The sequence below is a fragment of the Cyprinus carpio genome, chromosome B15, assembly GCF_018340385.1.
Source record: "Cyprinus carpio isolate SPL01 chromosome B15, ASM1834038v1, whole genome shotgun sequence".
In the NCBI taxonomy this organism is placed as follows: domain Eukaryota; kingdom Metazoa; phylum Chordata; class Actinopteri; order Cypriniformes; family Cyprinidae; genus Cyprinus; species Cyprinus carpio.
This window is the reverse complement of record NC_056611.1, coordinates 12,814,054-12,832,998: the sequence shown is the minus strand read 5'-3', so window position 1 is coordinate 12,832,998 and position 18,945 is coordinate 12,814,054. Positions and strand designations below refer to the sequence as shown.

General features: G+C 38.9%; 2 protein-coding genes across 2 annotated transcripts; one reads left to right on the top strand and one right to left on the bottom strand.

The window, feature by feature from the left end:
* Window positions 1–1,849: 1,849 nt before the first annotated feature.
* p2rx8 (purinergic receptor P2X, ligand-gated ion channel, 8) lies at window positions 1,850–10,873 on the bottom strand. The gene is made up of 12 exons (XM_042739278.1): window positions 10,496–10,873; window positions 10,229–10,373; window positions 10,022–10,093; window positions 5,123–5,198; window positions 4,741–4,828; window positions 4,518–4,601; window positions 4,249–4,390; window positions 4,041–4,150; window positions 3,073–3,166; window positions 2,923–2,988; window positions 2,759–2,844; window positions 1,850–2,590 (listed from the first exon to the last, which is right to left on the bottom strand). The coding sequence occupies exons 1-12, from the start codon at window positions 10,660–10,662 to the stop codon at window positions 2,527–2,529; spliced, it is 1,194 nt and encodes a 397-aa protein (XP_042595212.1). The 5' UTR covers window positions 10,663–10,873; the 3' UTR covers window positions 1,850–2,526.
* Window positions 10,874–16,725: 5,852 nt separating this feature from the next.
* LOC109092174 (thioredoxin domain-containing protein 17-like) lies at window positions 16,726–18,409 on the top strand. The gene is made up of 4 exons (XM_019105913.2): window positions 16,726–16,978; window positions 17,060–17,141; window positions 17,990–18,065; window positions 18,153–18,409. Exons 1-4 carry the CDS (start codon window positions 16,834–16,836, stop codon window positions 18,219–18,221), a joined length of 372 nt encoding a protein of 123 aa, XP_018961458.1. The 5' UTR covers window positions 16,726–16,833; the 3' UTR covers window positions 18,222–18,409.
* Window positions 18,410–18,945: the final 536 nt, after the last annotated feature.

Sequence of the window (18,945 nt, the reverse complement as noted above, 5' to 3'; positions counted from 1 at the left end):
GCACATCACCAGATTCAATTGGCTGAGCGATGTTAGTTCATCAGTACTAGGACGTTTCAGTATTTGTATCACTGCGCAATCTGCGTTTGCGTTTCAGACTGTCAGTCGGTGATTTAGTATTTTCACTTAAGTGACTCTTTATGCAGTTAACATCATCCACATGCTACAAAAGTGGAAACAAGTGACAATATTTCTGAATAAATCAACAAATAATTTAGTATTCAATGAATAGGTTATTTCACTCAGGATTGATCAAAATAACTCTGTGCTACTCAAAGATGTGCAACGTTAAATGGTATCTCTGGAACTACTTTCGTTGGCGGAGCAATAATAGACAAACTAACTGGTAATATCTGTTTTAACATAAAAGGTAGGCTTTTCAGTAAAGTAATATCACGTGCAACTGTGATTTTGGTCTGAATGACAACAAGGCTGTGATTACATGAACGCGATACATAAAAAGATAGTCTATGGAGGAATACTGAGTAAGCCTACAGGTGGTTTTAGGGTTGGTGAGGGATAATGTCTCCTGATGGACAAAAAAAAAGAAATGCAATAGAAACCAACACAGATTTTGTAATGGTTTTCCTCTTTATAATGGGAATTGTAGCCTAATGTTTTAATGGAAACTGTAATAGGCCTAGTGGCTGTTGGTCTCTTGGTAATTGGTCGCTTTCTATTGGTGGCTCTTTAAAACAACTAGGCTAAATCCCAATTAAATATGTCCCAAAACACATTACAGCAAACCATTTTTAATGGTTTTAATAGTTAAAAGTTAATGGTTTGTAATGTTTATAATAGCATTTGTATGGAAACCATTAGAATTTCTGTGATGATTTCTATTGTTTGGTTTTTTCCAGCATGCCATAGCCTAATTTCCACAGAATAATGAGGAAATTTTATAAAATGATGTTATGAATGAGTTAAGAATATTCTAGAGACCCTCTCTGTTTCACTTCAAAAAGAAAAAATTAATGCTTTTAAACACTAATGGCAGATAAAATGTTTGTCCCATATCTCGAATCAGTGATTTCCCCCAATTAAGATTGCAATAAAGACATGGTCTCAGTCTGACATTATTTCCAGTGTTGTTAGACCTGTGTAAGTGCAGTTAGCCTACATCAGAGTGTTATTTAATGTTCTTGGGGACTCAATAATAATCTTGTCAAAGGGGTTTAGAAGTGTACTGAAAAAACACTTTATTTTTACATGGATTACCACCCACAGGATCTTGACAGATTTGGCACTTGCATCGGATCTCAGTTAACCTCAGGGCATTTATGTGACACAGCTCTAATTGGCTTTGTACAAAACTGTGCCATGATGCCATCTTCAAAGAATACAGGAGTTAACTGAGGATACTCAAAATCTTTTGCCAAACTCTACAGCATTTGGGACCACTAAGGCCTTCAGTCCTGATAAGTTCTGATGATAAAATTCAATAAAAAATACACCAAATTTTATAGACAATAGGAATGAAATGTGGCAAATTGAGAGTGAATGGATGGATTGGGGGTGGGTGGCACAAATGCTTCATGTTTTATCAGGTTCTCAAATATAGACCCTGGAAAAAATATTTTGAATAATATTAAGCCTATTGCAATCACAGGATCTTTTTGAGTTACTATGACCTCTTCTGGTAATTTTATGTCGCTACAACTCATACTTTCAATGTTTTAACGCAGGACATTTTAGCAGGAATTTCATTAAATCTGGTGTAGTTGTTTGGAAAGCCCTACTAGTTATCATACAGCAACAAAATCATTGTAGTGTTGAAAATTATTTTAAGTTAAAAAAGGAGAGAATAAAAAAAAAATGAGTCAAACATGATAAATCCATTGAATCAGTTTAATGTCTTAAATCATACGAAAAGTTCAGATGCAAAAGCCTCTAAGTACTGTACGTCTGACATTTTTCTTTAAAACTAGCATTCCTTTCTGGCTATTATGTATAGGCTTTTATGTAAGTACTGAAGTGAACATATTGTGTGTTCATTCTCTCATTATCGTTATCTCATTTTTGACCAAGATGGCTTTTAGAGGCTGTTGCATTGGAACTAATATTAACTAATATAATTGACTATTAAGTTAATGTAATACATGTATTGCGTCATTTCCATCTTATATGATTTCTATCTGAAGTCCATGCAGACAGACTACGCATTACTCTAAATAAGAACCAGCAATTCCCTCATTTGCAACACATGGAAGAATCACATCTCATGGAGCAAACTTATCTTTGAGATATTTCCACAGAGGGGATGAAAAACAAGACATTTACAAATTCCAGCTGATTGATAAATATGCTTTACATTTCCACAGGTCCTTTAGACACAACATCAGGAAGTCCAACACAAACATAAATCTGAATATGAGATTGTATTTATATACAATATATTAGGCAAATTACATTTACTTAACTTCAGCTTATAATGCCTCAGAGTGAATAAGCTATAAAGTGAGACTTTATTAAATTTTTTTTTTTTTTATGTGTAAGCCACTTTCCTCATTACTATTATTGTAATATTCATAAACTGAATTTTCTCTTCAGACCCTCTGGCATTATTTGTAATGGAATTTCTTTGTCATTCCTAAAGGAGATATAACATAAATGTGATTAATACTTGCAGTTTCATTTTTTAATATGTAATGACGTGACATATGAAAGAATAGATAATGCATTATCTGAATTATATTTATTCTTAAATCAAATTATACAGCAAAGTAGCATTTCTAGCAAGCATGCTTCTGTTACATACGTTGTCATTCTGTCAAGCTTCGACTCTGTGTAAACAGTCCTCTTCTTCATTGCGTACAGTAGCATAATGTCACAGATGTAAGAACCCTTGGGAATAAACAAACTTGGTATATAGATTGAAACAGATGATGTGTGATGTATGTATCTGAATATTTACATACTTACAGCAGCCATTAAAGTCACAGCAGAGGCTATGTTGACAATCGTAGGAATAATACAAAATCTTCTTGCCTGGAAAAGACTCATATATACATATATTAAAAGCATGCATTTTATCACTTATGCATTCATGACTTTAGCATTTGAGTCACATACCGTTCCACACACCATGATGTCCAAATGTATTCCAAAAACTTTGTAAAATGTTCTTTGCCTCTGTCCTGCAGCATCAGTGGAATAGCGAGCAAATCTGAGAAGACAATTAAGGGCAATACTGAGCATAACAACATTTTAGAAAATGTGTTTTTTTCTGAAGAAAGACAAACGTAAAATAGTGATGAAATCCTAAATATTCAACGCCATTCATGAATATTTACTGAGTAATCCGCTATTTTGTAAAGGGGGTCAAAATGACTATTTTCACCTGAGATTTGGTGCCAAATTACAATGAGAAAAATATTATTTTGGCATGCACATAGGCACATTCTATTTTGATAGAGGGAAACAAGATACATTTCTAGTTTCAACATTATTTGTTCTCTTTAAAAGAAAAAAGATTGCAGCTGAATGCAGAGTGACCCACGTGTATTTTTTTTTTTTTTATCACTGAAAACGTATTCAACAATTTACTCATGAAGCCACACTGCGATCCTCATATCTCTGGAATTGAACCATAGTGGACCTAAAAATAGATTACATGGGAGACAAAATCTGCAAGGACATCATGATACCCCCCCGACACACATTTTTTAACTATTACCATTGGCATAAAATTTAAGTCAACAAATTTTACTTATAGTACCACCAATAAATAAATAAAATACCGTAACCTCCCCACTGTAACTTGGCTCAGAATCTCAGATAAATATCATCACTTTGACCCCCTTCTATAAAACAGCGGATTACGCAATTAATATTCATCCATGGCATTGCATATTTTGGCTTTCTTCTTCATTTATGTATTTCTTTCACCAGAAAAAAAGACCAAAATCAAATGGGACCTCAACTGGGACCTCTGAAAATGACACAAGATGACTCAACTTAAAAAAAAGAAAAAAAAAGAAAGAAAAAAAAAAAGAGGACCTGGATTGGTTTCGACTAGTAAAAGAGCAGTGTGAATGTACCTGAAGTCAAATGTGACTTTGTCCAGACATACAAAGCTGTAGCGAGGACGACAATCTGAGTCTTTATCAAGGTCACAGAGCCACTCAATCAGAACCCCAATTGAAGCACCCTGGCATTATAATATCAAAATAATAGATTCAGTGTAATAAGCAAATGTCTATTAAATGAAATGTTGCCTCACATTAAAACTACATTCACTGTTCTCACCCTTTTAGCCATTTCTTCAAACTTATGTCCAGTTTTGTTCACAATATCTCCCAGGCGAAATATAGGACAGTACGGGTGAAAATGTTCATCATATGAGCAGTGTTTTAAATACAATGTTCTGTTTTCATTTGGAACATTTGATCTGAGAAGGAAAACAACATTTGAGATAAATGAGTGGTAATACAGTAAATAGTTTTATAGAGTAAAGTTTTGTGTGCAGACAGGGTTTACACTCATTACCAGTGGATGCATCAGAGTGAGTTTCTTACGTTGAGAAGTTGAACCGGGAAAATCTGACGAAGTTTCTTATGTACAAAGTGAAGTTTTCAGCTTCTCTCATAATGGTGGCTGGGCTAAAAAAAAGATTGACCTCTCAGGGTGACCTTACTTTTTATTTTAAACTTGATACTGACAGTTACTTTATTAATTGCATACACTGTCTGGGATGAACATTGTAACTGTACTTTAAAGAGTGAGAGAAAATATTCTTACTCTGGATTCTTGCGTATTTCAGTGGGACACCAGCCATATATTTCACAAGTACCATTGTGTGTTTCCAAACAAACGCCAGTTTTAATTCCTAAAGAGAATGAAACCATTTAGTAGATTTTTGCATATTTAAAAAAAAGCAGAATTGCGGATGGAAAATATTTATTATGCAGCATGGCTTATTATGCTAGCATTATACATTACCTGATTATCAGCTTACTTTCCGAAAAAAAAAAAAAAAAAAAAAAAAAAAAAAAAAAAAAAAAAAAATATATATATATATATATATATATATATATATATATATATATATATATATATATGTTTCCAGCCCTAACAGCCTCTCCCACTGTGCAATTATATATTAAGCCGTCTTAAATCATACCGTTTCCAGCCCTAACAGCCTCTCCCACTGTGCAATCTTCATCCTTAGAGCATGTGTTTTTCGGTACTTCTGGGTTCTAAAAAAAAAGAGATGCCATGGGATAAGAAATTTTGTCTCACAATTTGAACTTATTTTTCTCACAATTCTGAGAAAAAGAATGGCAAAACTGAACTGCGAGATATAAACGCAAATTGCAATAAACACAAACTTGTGAGAATGCAGAATTGTGAGAAAGTCGAAATGAAAAGGTATAAAAGATAAAATGACACAATCATATTTTTTTATTTTTGAGTCCGAATTGTGAGATATAAACAGAGCTGTGTACTTACAAATTGTAGTCTATTACTAATTACAGACTACTTTATGAAAATACTTTTTAGATTACTTTTTTTTTTTTTTTTTATCTAACTTGTTTTAAAACTACCAAAACTACATACCATACTGATATAAAAAAGCAAAGAGAAAGAAAATATATTCCATTTTTTATGTCAACATAATTAAATTTGATGAAACCAGGATTTCCCAAACTGGGCTTAATTCAAGAACTGCAGTGGGCTTGTGAGTTGTTAAAAAGCGAATTAATAAAATCATAAAAATATAAAATAAATTATTTAAAGATTTGAACGCTTAAAATAGAAATATTTAATTTGTTTACTTGCATTCAATGCAACCATTTAGCGACACTGAACTGTAAACATGCAAATGTTTTGTTAAATTATTGAAATATTACAATAAAAAAAATACAATAAACAGCTGGTAGGGACTACAATGAGCTACTTCCTGGGTTAATGACATCACAAACCCTTAAATTTACATAAACCCTGCCCCCGGAAACACTCAGTAGAGGGGGTGGGGTCATGTTGGGCTGCTATAGAGAAGAGGAAGAGTTGTATTTTTACATTTTTATTTATTTTTATTACGGCATGTACAAACAACGTTGCAATATCAATACATTTTGGAAGAGTTGTTGTAATAGTGTTGTTAGCTCTGCTAGCTATTTAGCAAAATGCTAACTCATTCGTCAAATGCCTACAAACACATACATAAGTTTTTTTTTATCCCACCAGCAAGCTCCAAATGTTGGTGTTTATATGATCAGTGTAAACTATTTCTGGATGATAGCATTTATGCTCGTTTAGCTACATGCACACTAAATATGGCTCTGTGTTTAATTTGGTCACTGTAGTAAAGCGACTAGCTATGTTTCCATCCACCTATTTTTATGCGCATTTTGGATTATCGCATAAAAAAATCGCTGAACGGAAATGCCAAGATGCACATAAATTCTAAAAATGCACATAAAAAACTTATGCGCACAACTAAGTAGGATAAACTTTTTATCCGATAAGAAAAAATGTGCTTAGACTACGATGCAAACACATTTACCGAATAAATTCCACCATGCGCATTGATAAAGTCATGTGACTAGGCACTATGAGACGGGATTTTGTTCTCTTTGTTCTCTTTAAGTTAAATTTGCATCTTTGGATGGAAACATAGCTATTGTTAGTCTCTGTAATGGGCTCGTTATGCATTCTCACTGTAGATCCACAGTCTGTTATCAAATAATCCCTTCGAGGACAGTAGTAAACTTTACTACTATCAAAAGATAAGATAAACAGCAGTAGCATTTACTAAAAAGTATGAGACAACTACAAAAAAAACATACCAGTCTGAAACATCTTATAAGAGTCGTGCTTGCATATTTTCTGCTCGATCCTCTTCAATAATATTCTCTAGGTCTGACTCGGGTTCAGATTGATAAGGCGTTATTTAAGCCTTTGTTCAGAAAACACCAGGAGTACATGCAATTACCTGTTATGGTAAGAGGCCTGACATTTTCAGACTACGAACACTATATCCGGTTAACGAATAACAATACACTGGGCCAGCTAACCAATCTGGGCATTCACGCCATGTCATAATAACCGTAATTCCGAGATGGCAACAGAATTACAGTAATCACGACATGGCATGAACGCAGCATCATGAGACCATTGCGATTTTCTGAAGGGGGGTTCCAGGAAGTCAACAGACTGTTTTTACAAGAACAGAAAAGCGGTGTAAAAAAATAATGTGATTGCTTAAAAACAAAGCAGGAACACGTTACAGTGCACCCCATAAAACACAATCAAGCCTTTGAAAAAGCCAGTAGACCACCCTTTTAAAGGGTTAGTTCACCCAAAAATGAAAATTAGCCCATGCTTTACTTACCCTCAAGACATGACTTTCTTCTTTTAGATTAATCAGACGTTTTAAATATGCATATTTTTCTTACAAAAACACATAGATTTGCTACAGGAGGTCTTTATTCACCCCCACAGCTGTGTGGAGCACTTTTTATTATGGATGGATGCACATTATTTGACTTCTTTTGGACTGCTGAAACCCCCCGCAGTAAATCATGGGATAATTTTCTTTTTAGGGTGAACTAACCCTTTAAGCAGCAGCAGCAATATAAGAGAGTTTCATACAGTATGAGATTCAATTACATATCATTGTAAAAACTGTTATATAGCCTATGACAAAATAATTTCAATGTAATTTTTTTGGCCAAGTTGTGCAGCCCTATGAGACCCAGCTATGGAGTTTTTGCCTCTGTAGTGGACATTATATTTTAGTGAATTTCTCTGAGACCTCACATGTTACAGTTTTAAGTCTGGATGTCCTGTACAGAACACATTCAGGGCTTTTTTTTTTTCAGATACCAAATGACTGGAAGTTTCACCATGACCACTCCCTCATCTTGGTTTTTAAAAATGTCTGACATTAATTTAGTGATAAAATTGTACATCCTTATAGAAATATGATAACTTAGCCGCATTTCCACTGTCGGGCCAGTGCAAGCCAGGGCTTTAAATGGGCCAGGCGGGGCTAATAGCCTCGGGCCAGTAGCACCGAGGCCAAAATCACGCTGCGTTTCCACAGTCGGGCCAGAAGCTCCGCTGCGCTTCACTAAAAACCCGCCCTTTTTGTGCTTAATTTACACGCCTCTTTTCATATTATTATGAAAATCTGGCCAATTACTACTCCTGTTATTACACTTCTTATTTCAACATGCTGTCCCAACAGCACTTCAATATGCAAATTAGATACAGTGTATAGATAACATTGTGCTTAATGGGAAAAACCAGTTTATGGGATTTTTAAACACATATCGCATAAAGCAAAATGGTATATCAAATCATTTTGTTATATATTTTCTAACATAGTTGAGAACCATCCTGAAACAAAGTTTGGTATAAAAAAATCCTGAAACCTAAAAATTGATTGATTGTTTTCACCTTTTCATGTCTATTCTTGTCATTTTATTTTTAGAAAAACTGAGTCCTGGTGTCCTCTACAGAGGACGTAGCATAACATATGAATAAAATATCATTTTTCAAATTTTACGCATTTTTCAAAATTGTGCAGCCCTATGACACCCAGCTATGGAGTTTTTGCCTCTGTAGTGGACATTATATTTTAGTGAATTTCTCTGAGACCTCACATGTTACAGTTTTAAGTCTGGATGTTCTGTACAGAACACATTCAGGGCTTTTTTTTTTTCAGATACCAAATGACTGGAAGTTCACACCATTACCACTCCCCTCATCTTGGTTTTTAAAAATGTCTGACATTAATTTAGTGATAAAATTGTACATCCTTATAGAAATATGATAACTTAGACGCATTTCCACTGTCGGGCCAGTGCAAGCCAGGGCTTTAAATGGGCCAGGCGGGGCTAATAGCCTCGGGCCAGTAGCACCGAGGCCAAAATCACGCTGCGTTTCCACAGTCGGGCCAGAAGCTCCGCTGCGCGTCACTAAAACCCGCCCTTTACACGCCTCTTTACACGCCTCTTTTCATATTATTATGAAAATCTGGCCAATTACTACTCCTGTTATTACACTTCTTATTTCAACATGCTGTCCCAACAGCACTTCAATATGCAAATTAGATACAGTGTATAGATAACATTGTGCTTAATGGGAAAACCAGTTTATGGGATTTTTAAACACATATTGCATAAAGCAAAATGGTATATCAAATCATTTTGTTATATATTTTCTAACATAGTTGAGAACCATCCTGAAACAAAAGTTTGGTATAAAAAAATCCTGAAACCTAAAAATTGTTTGATTGTTTTCACCTTTTCATGTCTATTCTTGTCATTTTATTTTTAGAAAAACTGAGTCCTGGTGTCCTCTACAGAGGACGTAGCATAACATATGAATAAAATATCATTTTTCAAAAATTTTATTTTACCATTTTTTTTCTTAGGCTCTAAACAATGTAATGACATGAAAAAATACTAAATTCACAAAGCTTTTTATTTCTGGTTCTCAGAAGGATATACATAATTTTAAAATAACAAACATTTATAAAATTATATATAATTAAAAAATGTGTGTGTGTGTGTGTGTGTGTGTGTAATGGTAGCCTCTCAATCAACATTCAGTTAATTCTGTAGTTCTGTCTCTATATGCCCTGCGTCTTGTGTTTTTAAACACAAAAACTCTTTCTATATGAATGGCCCCTGAGACTCACAACAAATAAGAAATGGTGGTATGGAAATCAACACATAAACCAGCAAGCCTATTAAAACAATCAAATCTGCCTGATAATGGGGAGGTAAAAGCACTATAGATCATACAAATAACCGCAGTGCTCTCACACGCTCTTACACTGGTAATGGAACACGACAGATACCAAGCTGAATGTAATCAGCAACTGATGCAACAATATCAAACACTTATATGATTGTCACTGAATAAAAAAACAAACAAATATGTTTTATTTAGTATATACATGTTTTTAGGAAACAGCAATTGAGTTAAATATTGTTGATAAGTGCAGATGTGAGATGTTGATCGTAAAAGTTTTAATAAATGGTAAAGAGAACATTTTTTGTCTTACCTCTGAACAGTTGCCTAATTTTTGGTTTGGTGTCTCGATGAAATTGGTTGCTATAGAAAGAAAGTTCTCACCCTGGAAAAAATTAATTAACCAAAAGACTTATTATTGAAGCAAATTAATGATAAAGCAAATCATTATGAATATGATCAACAAGAAACTTATCAGAACTAACTTGAACTTTTTAGACTACGGTTTGGTTAGACTCACCTGGCTGGGGAAAACATAATCCTCTGGTCCCCACAAATTTGAATCTGTTGTGTTGACACGTGCAACTCCTTTAACTTTAGTTACCACAGAACTCTCGATAGTATCATCTTTTACCTGGTATCCTTTGTTTTTAAAAAATACCCATCTGTTGAGGTAAAAAAATTTTTTACCTGTTTCATAACTGGAATCATCATATAAGATGATTTTGCCTGAAGCTCAAGCAAAACTTTTGATTGTGGTTACACTAAAATTAATTATAGCTCTTACCCAATGAGATATCCCATGATAGTGAGTTGAAATATTCTGTACAGAAGTCCAATTTTCTTATTATCCGTGCCCACATATCTGACTGTTGTATATTCAAAGAGAAACAGTAATCGATTTTGACTGTTCTGCCAAGCCATTCCTGCTCCTGCGGATGGAGAAGTGCTCATGAAGTGCTCATACGCCCTGCATCCCTAAGAGACACACCGTCATGTGCAACACGTCATCTTGCAATTTGCATGCCTTCCATAACCTACTTGTCACGGTTGGTAAACCGTGATCTCTGGGTGTTTGCACTTTGTGGTGAAGTCTGTGTGTTTCGCGTCTGCACTGATTAGTTTGTGGGCGTCTCCGTTAACTGTCATCAGCAGCAGCTGTCACTCATTACTCATTCCCTATATATTGGCTTGTCTCACGTCTTGTGTTTGTGAGATCGTTGTTTTATGTCGCTTACCCTTTTTGTTTGGCTTCAGTGTTGTCTGCGTTTGGATGTTCGTTTTTTCCCGGAACCTCATCCACTCTACGCACTTCCACTCAGCCACAAATACTTACCTTCGGCTCTATTCCCCGCAGTTCCTGTGCCATCCTCTCCTGCTGTCTTCTCACCGTCATCATCCGTATTCCTCACCACCATCTTGGATTGTTGTCTTCCCAGCATCATTGTCTTTTTCCTGTTTGTTTATTTATTTTCATTAAATCACTATTGTTTCCAGTCCTTCCTTCACCCCACCGTCACAGAACGATCTTACCCGTATAGAAGCAGCGAGCACCAACACCCTCACGGACTTTATGCACCACAGTGTGAAACGAATGGATCAGCAGCAGGAGAGCATCTCGAACACCGACGCGCTGTCCAAGCGCTGGTGGCACAGGTGTCCGAGCTCACCCAGCAGATCCATCAGCTCACCTCTCCCACTGCGCCCATCGCACCCACCTGCGCCGCCCGTCCCCCGGGAGACCCCCCCCCAGGATCACTTCCGGCCAGAACCGCGACTTCCGGCGCCTGAAAGCTACTCCGGTGAGCCATCCTTTTGCAGAACTTTCTTGAATAAATGTTCTATGCATTTCGCTTTGCAGCCCCGCACCTTCGCCACCGAGGAATCCAAAGTGGCGTTTACGCTCACGTTACTGTCGGGCAAGGCCGCCCTATGGGGGACGGCGGTGTGGGAAAATCAACATCCGTGTTGTGCCTCGTTCCACGCCCTCTCGGAGGAGATGAGGAGGGTATTCGATCGAGCCGCGACCGGCAGGGAGGCCACTCACCAGCTCTCAGAACTTCGTCAAGGCACGTCATCTGTCACGGATTACTCCATCGAATTCTGTACCCTGGTGGCCGCGTGCCAGTGGAACGAGGCCGCGCAGTGGGATCGATTCCTGCATGGGTTATCCGACCGTGTTCAAAAGGAGATCCTCGAGCTGCCCCCCACACTTAACGGATTAATCGACTTGGCCTTACGAGTTGATGCCCGGATTAACCGCCTGGGTCGCCAGCCTAGTCCAACGCGTCATACCATCTCTCCAGCTAGGGGGCGCTCGAGTCGAGAGAACACGGTCAGTCCCGTCGACGACCACGAGCCCATGCAGGTGGGTAGAGCTTGGCTGTCCCGGAGGGAGAGGGAACGGCGGAGATCCCAAGGACTATGTTTATACTGTGGAGGCTCAGAACACAACATCTACTCATGCCTGGTAAAAGAGCCAGCCCGATAGTAAATTTGAGGCTACTATCGGGTGGGATCTCCGCTGAGAAGTCCTCACCTACATCATCGACCCTCCTTCCGGTGAAACTGCGGTGGAAGAATCACTCTCACGAATGTCACGCCCTTCTGGACTACGGAGCCAAAGGTAATTTCATTGATTCTTCCCTTGCACATCACCTGAACATTCCTGTCCTACCTGTGTCTCTCCCCATCCATGTCACTGCACTCAACGGCCAGGAACTGCCTCACGTCACACACCACACAGAACCCATCACACTACTCACTTCTGGAAATCATCGCGAAACCATATCCTTTTTTCTCATGGACTCCCCTGTTGCTCCCACTGTGTTAGGTCACCCCTGGTTAACTAAACATAATCCACGAGTGGAATGGGGTTCCAACACAGTCACATTGTGGAATGAAAGTTGTCATGAGTCTTGTCTGGGTTCTGCTTGTCCTGTTGTCCCTGTTTCTGTCTTTCAGAAGGAGAACATGGTTTTTGCCAAACGTGCCCGTAGAGAATCTGGACCTGAAGGAAGTGTTCAGTAAGTCCCGTGCTGCTTCTCTTCCTCCGCATCGTCCCTACGACTGTGCCATAGATTTAGTGTCAGGTAAGTCTCCGCCTAAGGGCAAGTTATACTCTCTTTCTATTGCTGAGAGGGAGGCCATGGAGAAATAAATTTCTGATTCCTTAGCCTCTGGGTTCATCCATCCTTCCTCTTCTCCAGTGAGGGCGGGGTTCTTTTTTGTGGGTAAGAAAGATGGTTCTCTGCGACCTTGCATTGATTACCGAGAGCTGAACAACATCACGATAAAGAACACCTATCCTTTACCACTCATGTCTTCAGCTTTCGAGAGGTTGCAGGCAGCATCCGTATTCACAAAATTGGATTTACGTAATGCTTATCATTTGGTCCGCATCAGGAAGGGGGGATGAATGGAAAAACCGCCTTTAATACCCCCTAGAGGGCACTTTGAATACTTGGTGATGCCGTTCGGGCTCTCCAACTCGCCCGGGGTTTTCCAAGCACTCGTCAATGACGTGTTAAAAGATATGGTAGATCAGTTTATATATGTTTACCTGGATGACATACTGATTTTTTTTCTTCATCTCTCCAGGAACACATTCAACTCGTCAGACGAGTGCTCCAGAGGTTACTTGAGAATGGGCTTTTTGTCAAGGCAGAGAAATGCGTATTCCATGCACAGTCGTTCCCTTCCTACGATATATCGTCTCGTCCGAGGGAATACGTATGGACCCCTGACAAGGTTAAGGCTGTGATAGATTGGCCATCTCCAGATTCCCGTAAGGCCCTACAGCGGTTTCTGGGGGTTCGCCAATTTCTATCGGCGTTTCACACTCGCAATTTCAGCCAACTAGCCTCACCTCTGACAGCCTTGACCTCTCCCAGTACTCCGTTCAGGTGGTCGGACGCAGCTGAGGCTGCAACTGTTAACCTCAAAAGCTGCTTCGTTTCGGCTCCCATCCTGGTGGCCCCTGATCCCACACGGCAGTTTGTGGTGGAGGTCGACGCGTCAGAGGTGGGGGGTAGGAGCAGTGTTGTCTCAACGTGCTGCTTCGGACGATAAGGTACATCCTTGGCGCGTTTTTTCTCTCATCGATTATCTCCTGCTGAACGTAATTATGACATTGGCAATAGAGAGTTGTTGGGCCGTCAAATTAGCATTAGAGGAGTGGGCGTCACTGGCTGGAAGGTTCAGGGGGGAGGGTACCTTTTATTGTTTGGACCGATCATAAGAATTTAGAGTACATTAGAACTGCCAAAAGACTCAATTCCAGGCAGGCTCGGTGGGCACTTTTTTTTCGGTCACTTTGAGTTTACTTTATCGTACCGCCCGGGTTCCAAGAATGTCAAGCCCGATTCTTTATCACGTCTTTTTGATCCCTCCGCCCGCCCGGTGACTCCCGAGTGTATTTTACCTGAGAAGTTAGTGGTCTCAGCACTCGTATGGGAGGTCGAGTCGAAGGTCAAGACGGCCTTACAAGGGGCAACGCCTCCGTCCAGTTGTCCACCGAACCGTTTATTTGTGCCGGAGGAGTTAAGGTCCGAGGTTGTCCAGTGGGGTCATTGTTCTAATGTAGCTTGTCACCCAGGGATAAGTAGAACTAATGGGTTGGTTAAACAATGATTCTGGTGGCCATGTATGGCTCGTGACGTCCGCGATTTTGTTTTGGCTTGCTCAGTTTGCGCCAGTGGTAAGTCATCTAACCGGCCTCCTGATGGGCTTTTCAACCGCTGTCTGTCCCTTCGAGACCCTGGTCCCACATCGCACTAGATTTTGTTACCGCCCTCCCACCCCTCTAATGGCGAAGGCGGCACATTTCACCATAGTGGACCGGTTCTCGAAGGCGGCACATTTCATTCCCTTGCCCAAATTACCTACAGCCAAGGAGACAGCGGTCACTGTCCTAGATCACGTCTTTCGGCTTCATGGCCTCCCGGTAGACGTGGTTTCTGACAGAGGATCTCAATTCATATCCAAATTTTGGAAAGAGTTTTGTAAATTGCTAGGAGCGTCAGTTAGCTTGTCTTCGGGTTATCATCCCCAAAGTAACGGACAGTCTGAGCGAGCCAACCAAGATTTAGAGAGGACGTTGCGATGTTAGGTCTCCAAGAATCATTCTTCCTGGAGTCAACAACTCTCTATGGTGGAGTACGCCCACAATTCGTTGCCAGTGTCAGCTACGGGCCTTTCTCCATTTCAGTGCAGTTTAGGTTACCAGCCACCAGTTTTTCCCAGTTTGGAATCTGAAGTCGCGGTCCCCTCCGCTCACGCGTTTGTCCAGAGGTGCCACCGCACCTGGACCAGAGCCCGCGAGACTCTGCTCCGGGTGAGGGAGCGCACTAAGGCCAAGGCCGATCGCCACCGGTCAAAGCCTCCCGTTTACGTCATGGGTCAAAAGGTGTGGCTTCCTACCAGTAACATTCCTCTGCATTCCGTCTCTAATAAATTAGCTCCCAAATTTATTGGCCTGTTTACTATCATCAAGATCATTAGTCCGGTGACAGTCCGCCTCAAACTACCTCCAGCGTATAGGAGGATACACCCCGCCTTTCATGTGTCCAAAATTAAACCCGTGTTTTATGCACGTATTAATCCGCCTACTCCGGTTCCCCCGCCGCCGCGTCTCGTAGATGGGGAACCGACTTATTCGGTTAAATCGTATTCTGGACTCGAGATGGAGGGGACGAGGATTCCAGTACCTGGTGGACTGGGAAGGTTACGGTCCGGAGGAGAGGAGTTGGGTACCTGCTAGGGACATATTGGATCACTCCCTTATTGATGAATACAATCAGCAGGTAGGCCCTTCTGGGAACTCCAAGAGGAGCTCTTAGAGGGGGGGTACTGTCACGGTTCGTAAACCGTGATCTCTGGGTGTTTGCGCTTTGTGGTGAAGTCTGTGTGTTTCGCGTCTGCACTGATTAGTTTGTGGGCGTCTCCGTTAACTGTCATCAGCAGCAGCTGTCACTCATTACTCATTCCCTATATATTGGCTTGTCTCACGTCTTGTGTTTGTGAGATCGTTGTTTTATGTCGCTTACCCTGTTTGTTTGGCTTCAGTGTTGTCTGCGTTTGGATGTTCGTGTTTTCCCGAAACCTCATCCACTCTACGCACTTCCACTCAGCCACAAATACTTACCTTCGGCTCTATTCCCCGCAGTTCCTGTGCCATCCTCTCCTGCTGTCTTCTCACCGTCATCATCCGTATTCCTCACCACCTCACCACCATCTTGGATTGTTGTCTTCCCAGCATCATTGTCTTTTTCCTGTTTGTTTATTTATTTTCATTAAATCGTCTAACTCGCTATTGTTTCCAGTCCTTCCTTCACCACACCGTCACACTACTCCTATGCATTGATTTTCTTGTTTAGAATGTAAATTCATAAACCCATGTCCATTAGAGCTATTAAACATGGCTTGAAAAATTGCCCAGTTTTAGCAGATTTAACTAAATCAATGTTTACATATTGTACAGTTGTCAAATGCAGAACTAATTTTAATATTAGAAACAGTACTAATGGTAGTTAGATGCCACATATGACAACCAAACAAAATATGTAATTTACTTGAGTTTCTGACAAAATGTTTAATTAATGTTATAGCCTAGTAAATTAGTCTATTTAAAAATATTTATTAATTTAAATAAATTTTAACAAATTATGTAAAAAAAAAAAAAAATAAATAAATGAAGACTTGTTTCGAATCTCTTGAAAAAATGCCCACATATATTCAGTACTCTATCTATCTATCTATCTATATATCTATCTATCTATCTATCTATCTATCTATATTATTGTTTATGCCTATATTAAATATATGATAAAATATGAATAAACAATATGTAATAATCTAGAAATAATATATTTCAATTGTACTATGTGTGTTCAAAATGCTCAGTTGTGGTGCAACTCCTTTTTTTTATTTTTTTTTATCCAGACTTTTATTTTAAAATAGTCCACTCTTATTTTGGAAAAAGTACAAGTGCATGTACAGTCTATGATTTCTTCACACTTCCTTTTACACAGTCAGCTGACTTCACACGAAGATCAGTCTACTTTCTGCAGCTAGAGTTGGACTTTGTCACTGAACAACTGATAAACACTAGATAGTAAATAAATCATGACTAAATACGAGGACGTTGCTGTTCACGGCTACGAGGAATTTTGTAAAGTTGTGTCTGAAAGAAAAGGAAAAGACATATTCGCTTACTTCTCTGGAGATAAAGATGACCAGGGCAAGAGCTGGTGTCCAGACTGTGTGAAAGGTACATTAGCATTACAGTAGCTGTGCTGTTTAAAAAATCCAAAACTAGAAGAGTTTCTCTTTTCCCTTTTTGCTCATGCAGCAGAGCCGGTGGTCAGAGGAGAGCTGTCTCATCTTCCGGAGGGATCTGTCTTCATTTACTGCCAAGTGGGAGATAGACCCTAGTAAGTTTATAAGACATTCCTCCAATCACATTGATAAACAGAAATAAATAATGTATGTTACAGCATGTAGTATACTAGATAGTGCTTAGATTAAAGTTATAGTTCACTCAAAATTAAAATGAGCTGAAAATGTACTCACTGTCAAGTTTGTTCCCTTATCAGAACAGATTTGGAAAAATTTAGCATGATGTCAGCAGCTCACCGGTGGATCCATTGTAGTGAATGGGTGCCGTCAGAAAGAGAGTCCAAACAGCTGATAAAAACCTCTACAAGAAATCGACACAACACCAGTCTGTCAGTTAAAATCTTGTAAAGCGAAACCTGCTTGTTTATTAAGAAACGAATTCATCGTTAAGATGTTTTTAAGTTCACACCATTTGCTTCTTAATAAAATATGAGTCCTCTACCCATAATATTGCTTCCTCGTGTGCAAAAGTCGTTCCCTCGAATCGGGAGAGAAATATGCACAGATCAAGCAGTGAAAACAGTTATAAACAAATATGCCGGTGGATTTTTATGTGAGAGAACAAGAAGCATGGACTTTTTCACTGCGGGGAGGAAGTGTTGTTATAGATTGTCGCAGCTTTTTGCTTCACGAGATGTAAATTGATGGACTCGAGTCGTGTAGATTACTTTTGGATTATTGTGATGTTTTCATCAGCTGTTTGGACTCCCATTCAGACGGCACCCATTCACCGAATAGGATCCATTGATGAGTAATCAATGTAATGCTAAATTTCTCTAAATCTGCTCTGATGATCAAACAGACTCATCCGCATTAGTTTTAATTTTTGAGTTGTTTGGTTTGGTTAAGAGTTAACATCTAATTTGACTGTTGTTCTTGTCAGCTGGAAGGACCCAAATAATGACTTTAAGAAGAATCTGAAGCTGACTGGAGTACCCACACTACTGCGCTATGGCACGGTAAAGAGCAGTAAAACGTATTTGATAAGTGATTTTAACAATTTAAATTTGTATGTGTCCTATCAAATGTACTGTTTGTCTGTTTTGCCCCAGAAGCTGGTTGAAGAGGAGTGTTTTAAAGCAGACCTGGTTCGAATGTTGTTCACAGAGGATTAATGTCCCGTGATGTACTGCTTGATGACAACCACATTTTAAACATCTCTTTGAATGATTGACACGGTTTTTCTACTCTTGTCATTTGTAATCTATGCTTCTGCCCTGCAGTGTTCAGCGAAACAAATTGTGGCCTGGAATTATGTTGTGGTGATTGTGCATCTGTGAAAATAAAACTCTGTATACTGGAAGATTTCATTTCATGTAACATCATCAGACATTTCAAGATTATTTTCAAGTGATATTCTAAAAAGGGACTTTGAGTACACTTTCAAGTCAACTATAATAAAGGGATAGTTCACCCAAATATTAAAGTTCAAGTTGTTCCAAACCTGTATGAATTTCTTTCAGCCGTTGGATGCAAAAGAAGATATTTTGAAGAATGTTTGTAACCAAACAGTTGACGGTAGCCATTGACTTCCATAGCAGGAAAAAACAACTTATTTTGTGTTCAGCAGAAGAAAGAAACTCAAACAAGTGGAGCACAATCTTTATTTTGAGTGAACTCTCCCCTTACAACTAAAGAACTGAATCAATTAAAATACAGTAAACATAAATTAAATTTGTTTTATAATCCTGGCCTATGGGATATGATTATGGCTGTTGCCATTTTGATTGTTTATATATTTAGAACAAAATTAAAATGTTTTGAAAAATGTTTTGCATGTGTAACTGTGCGTTTTTTGTGTTTTCCAAGTAAAAATGATGAAAAATGATTGTGCACCAA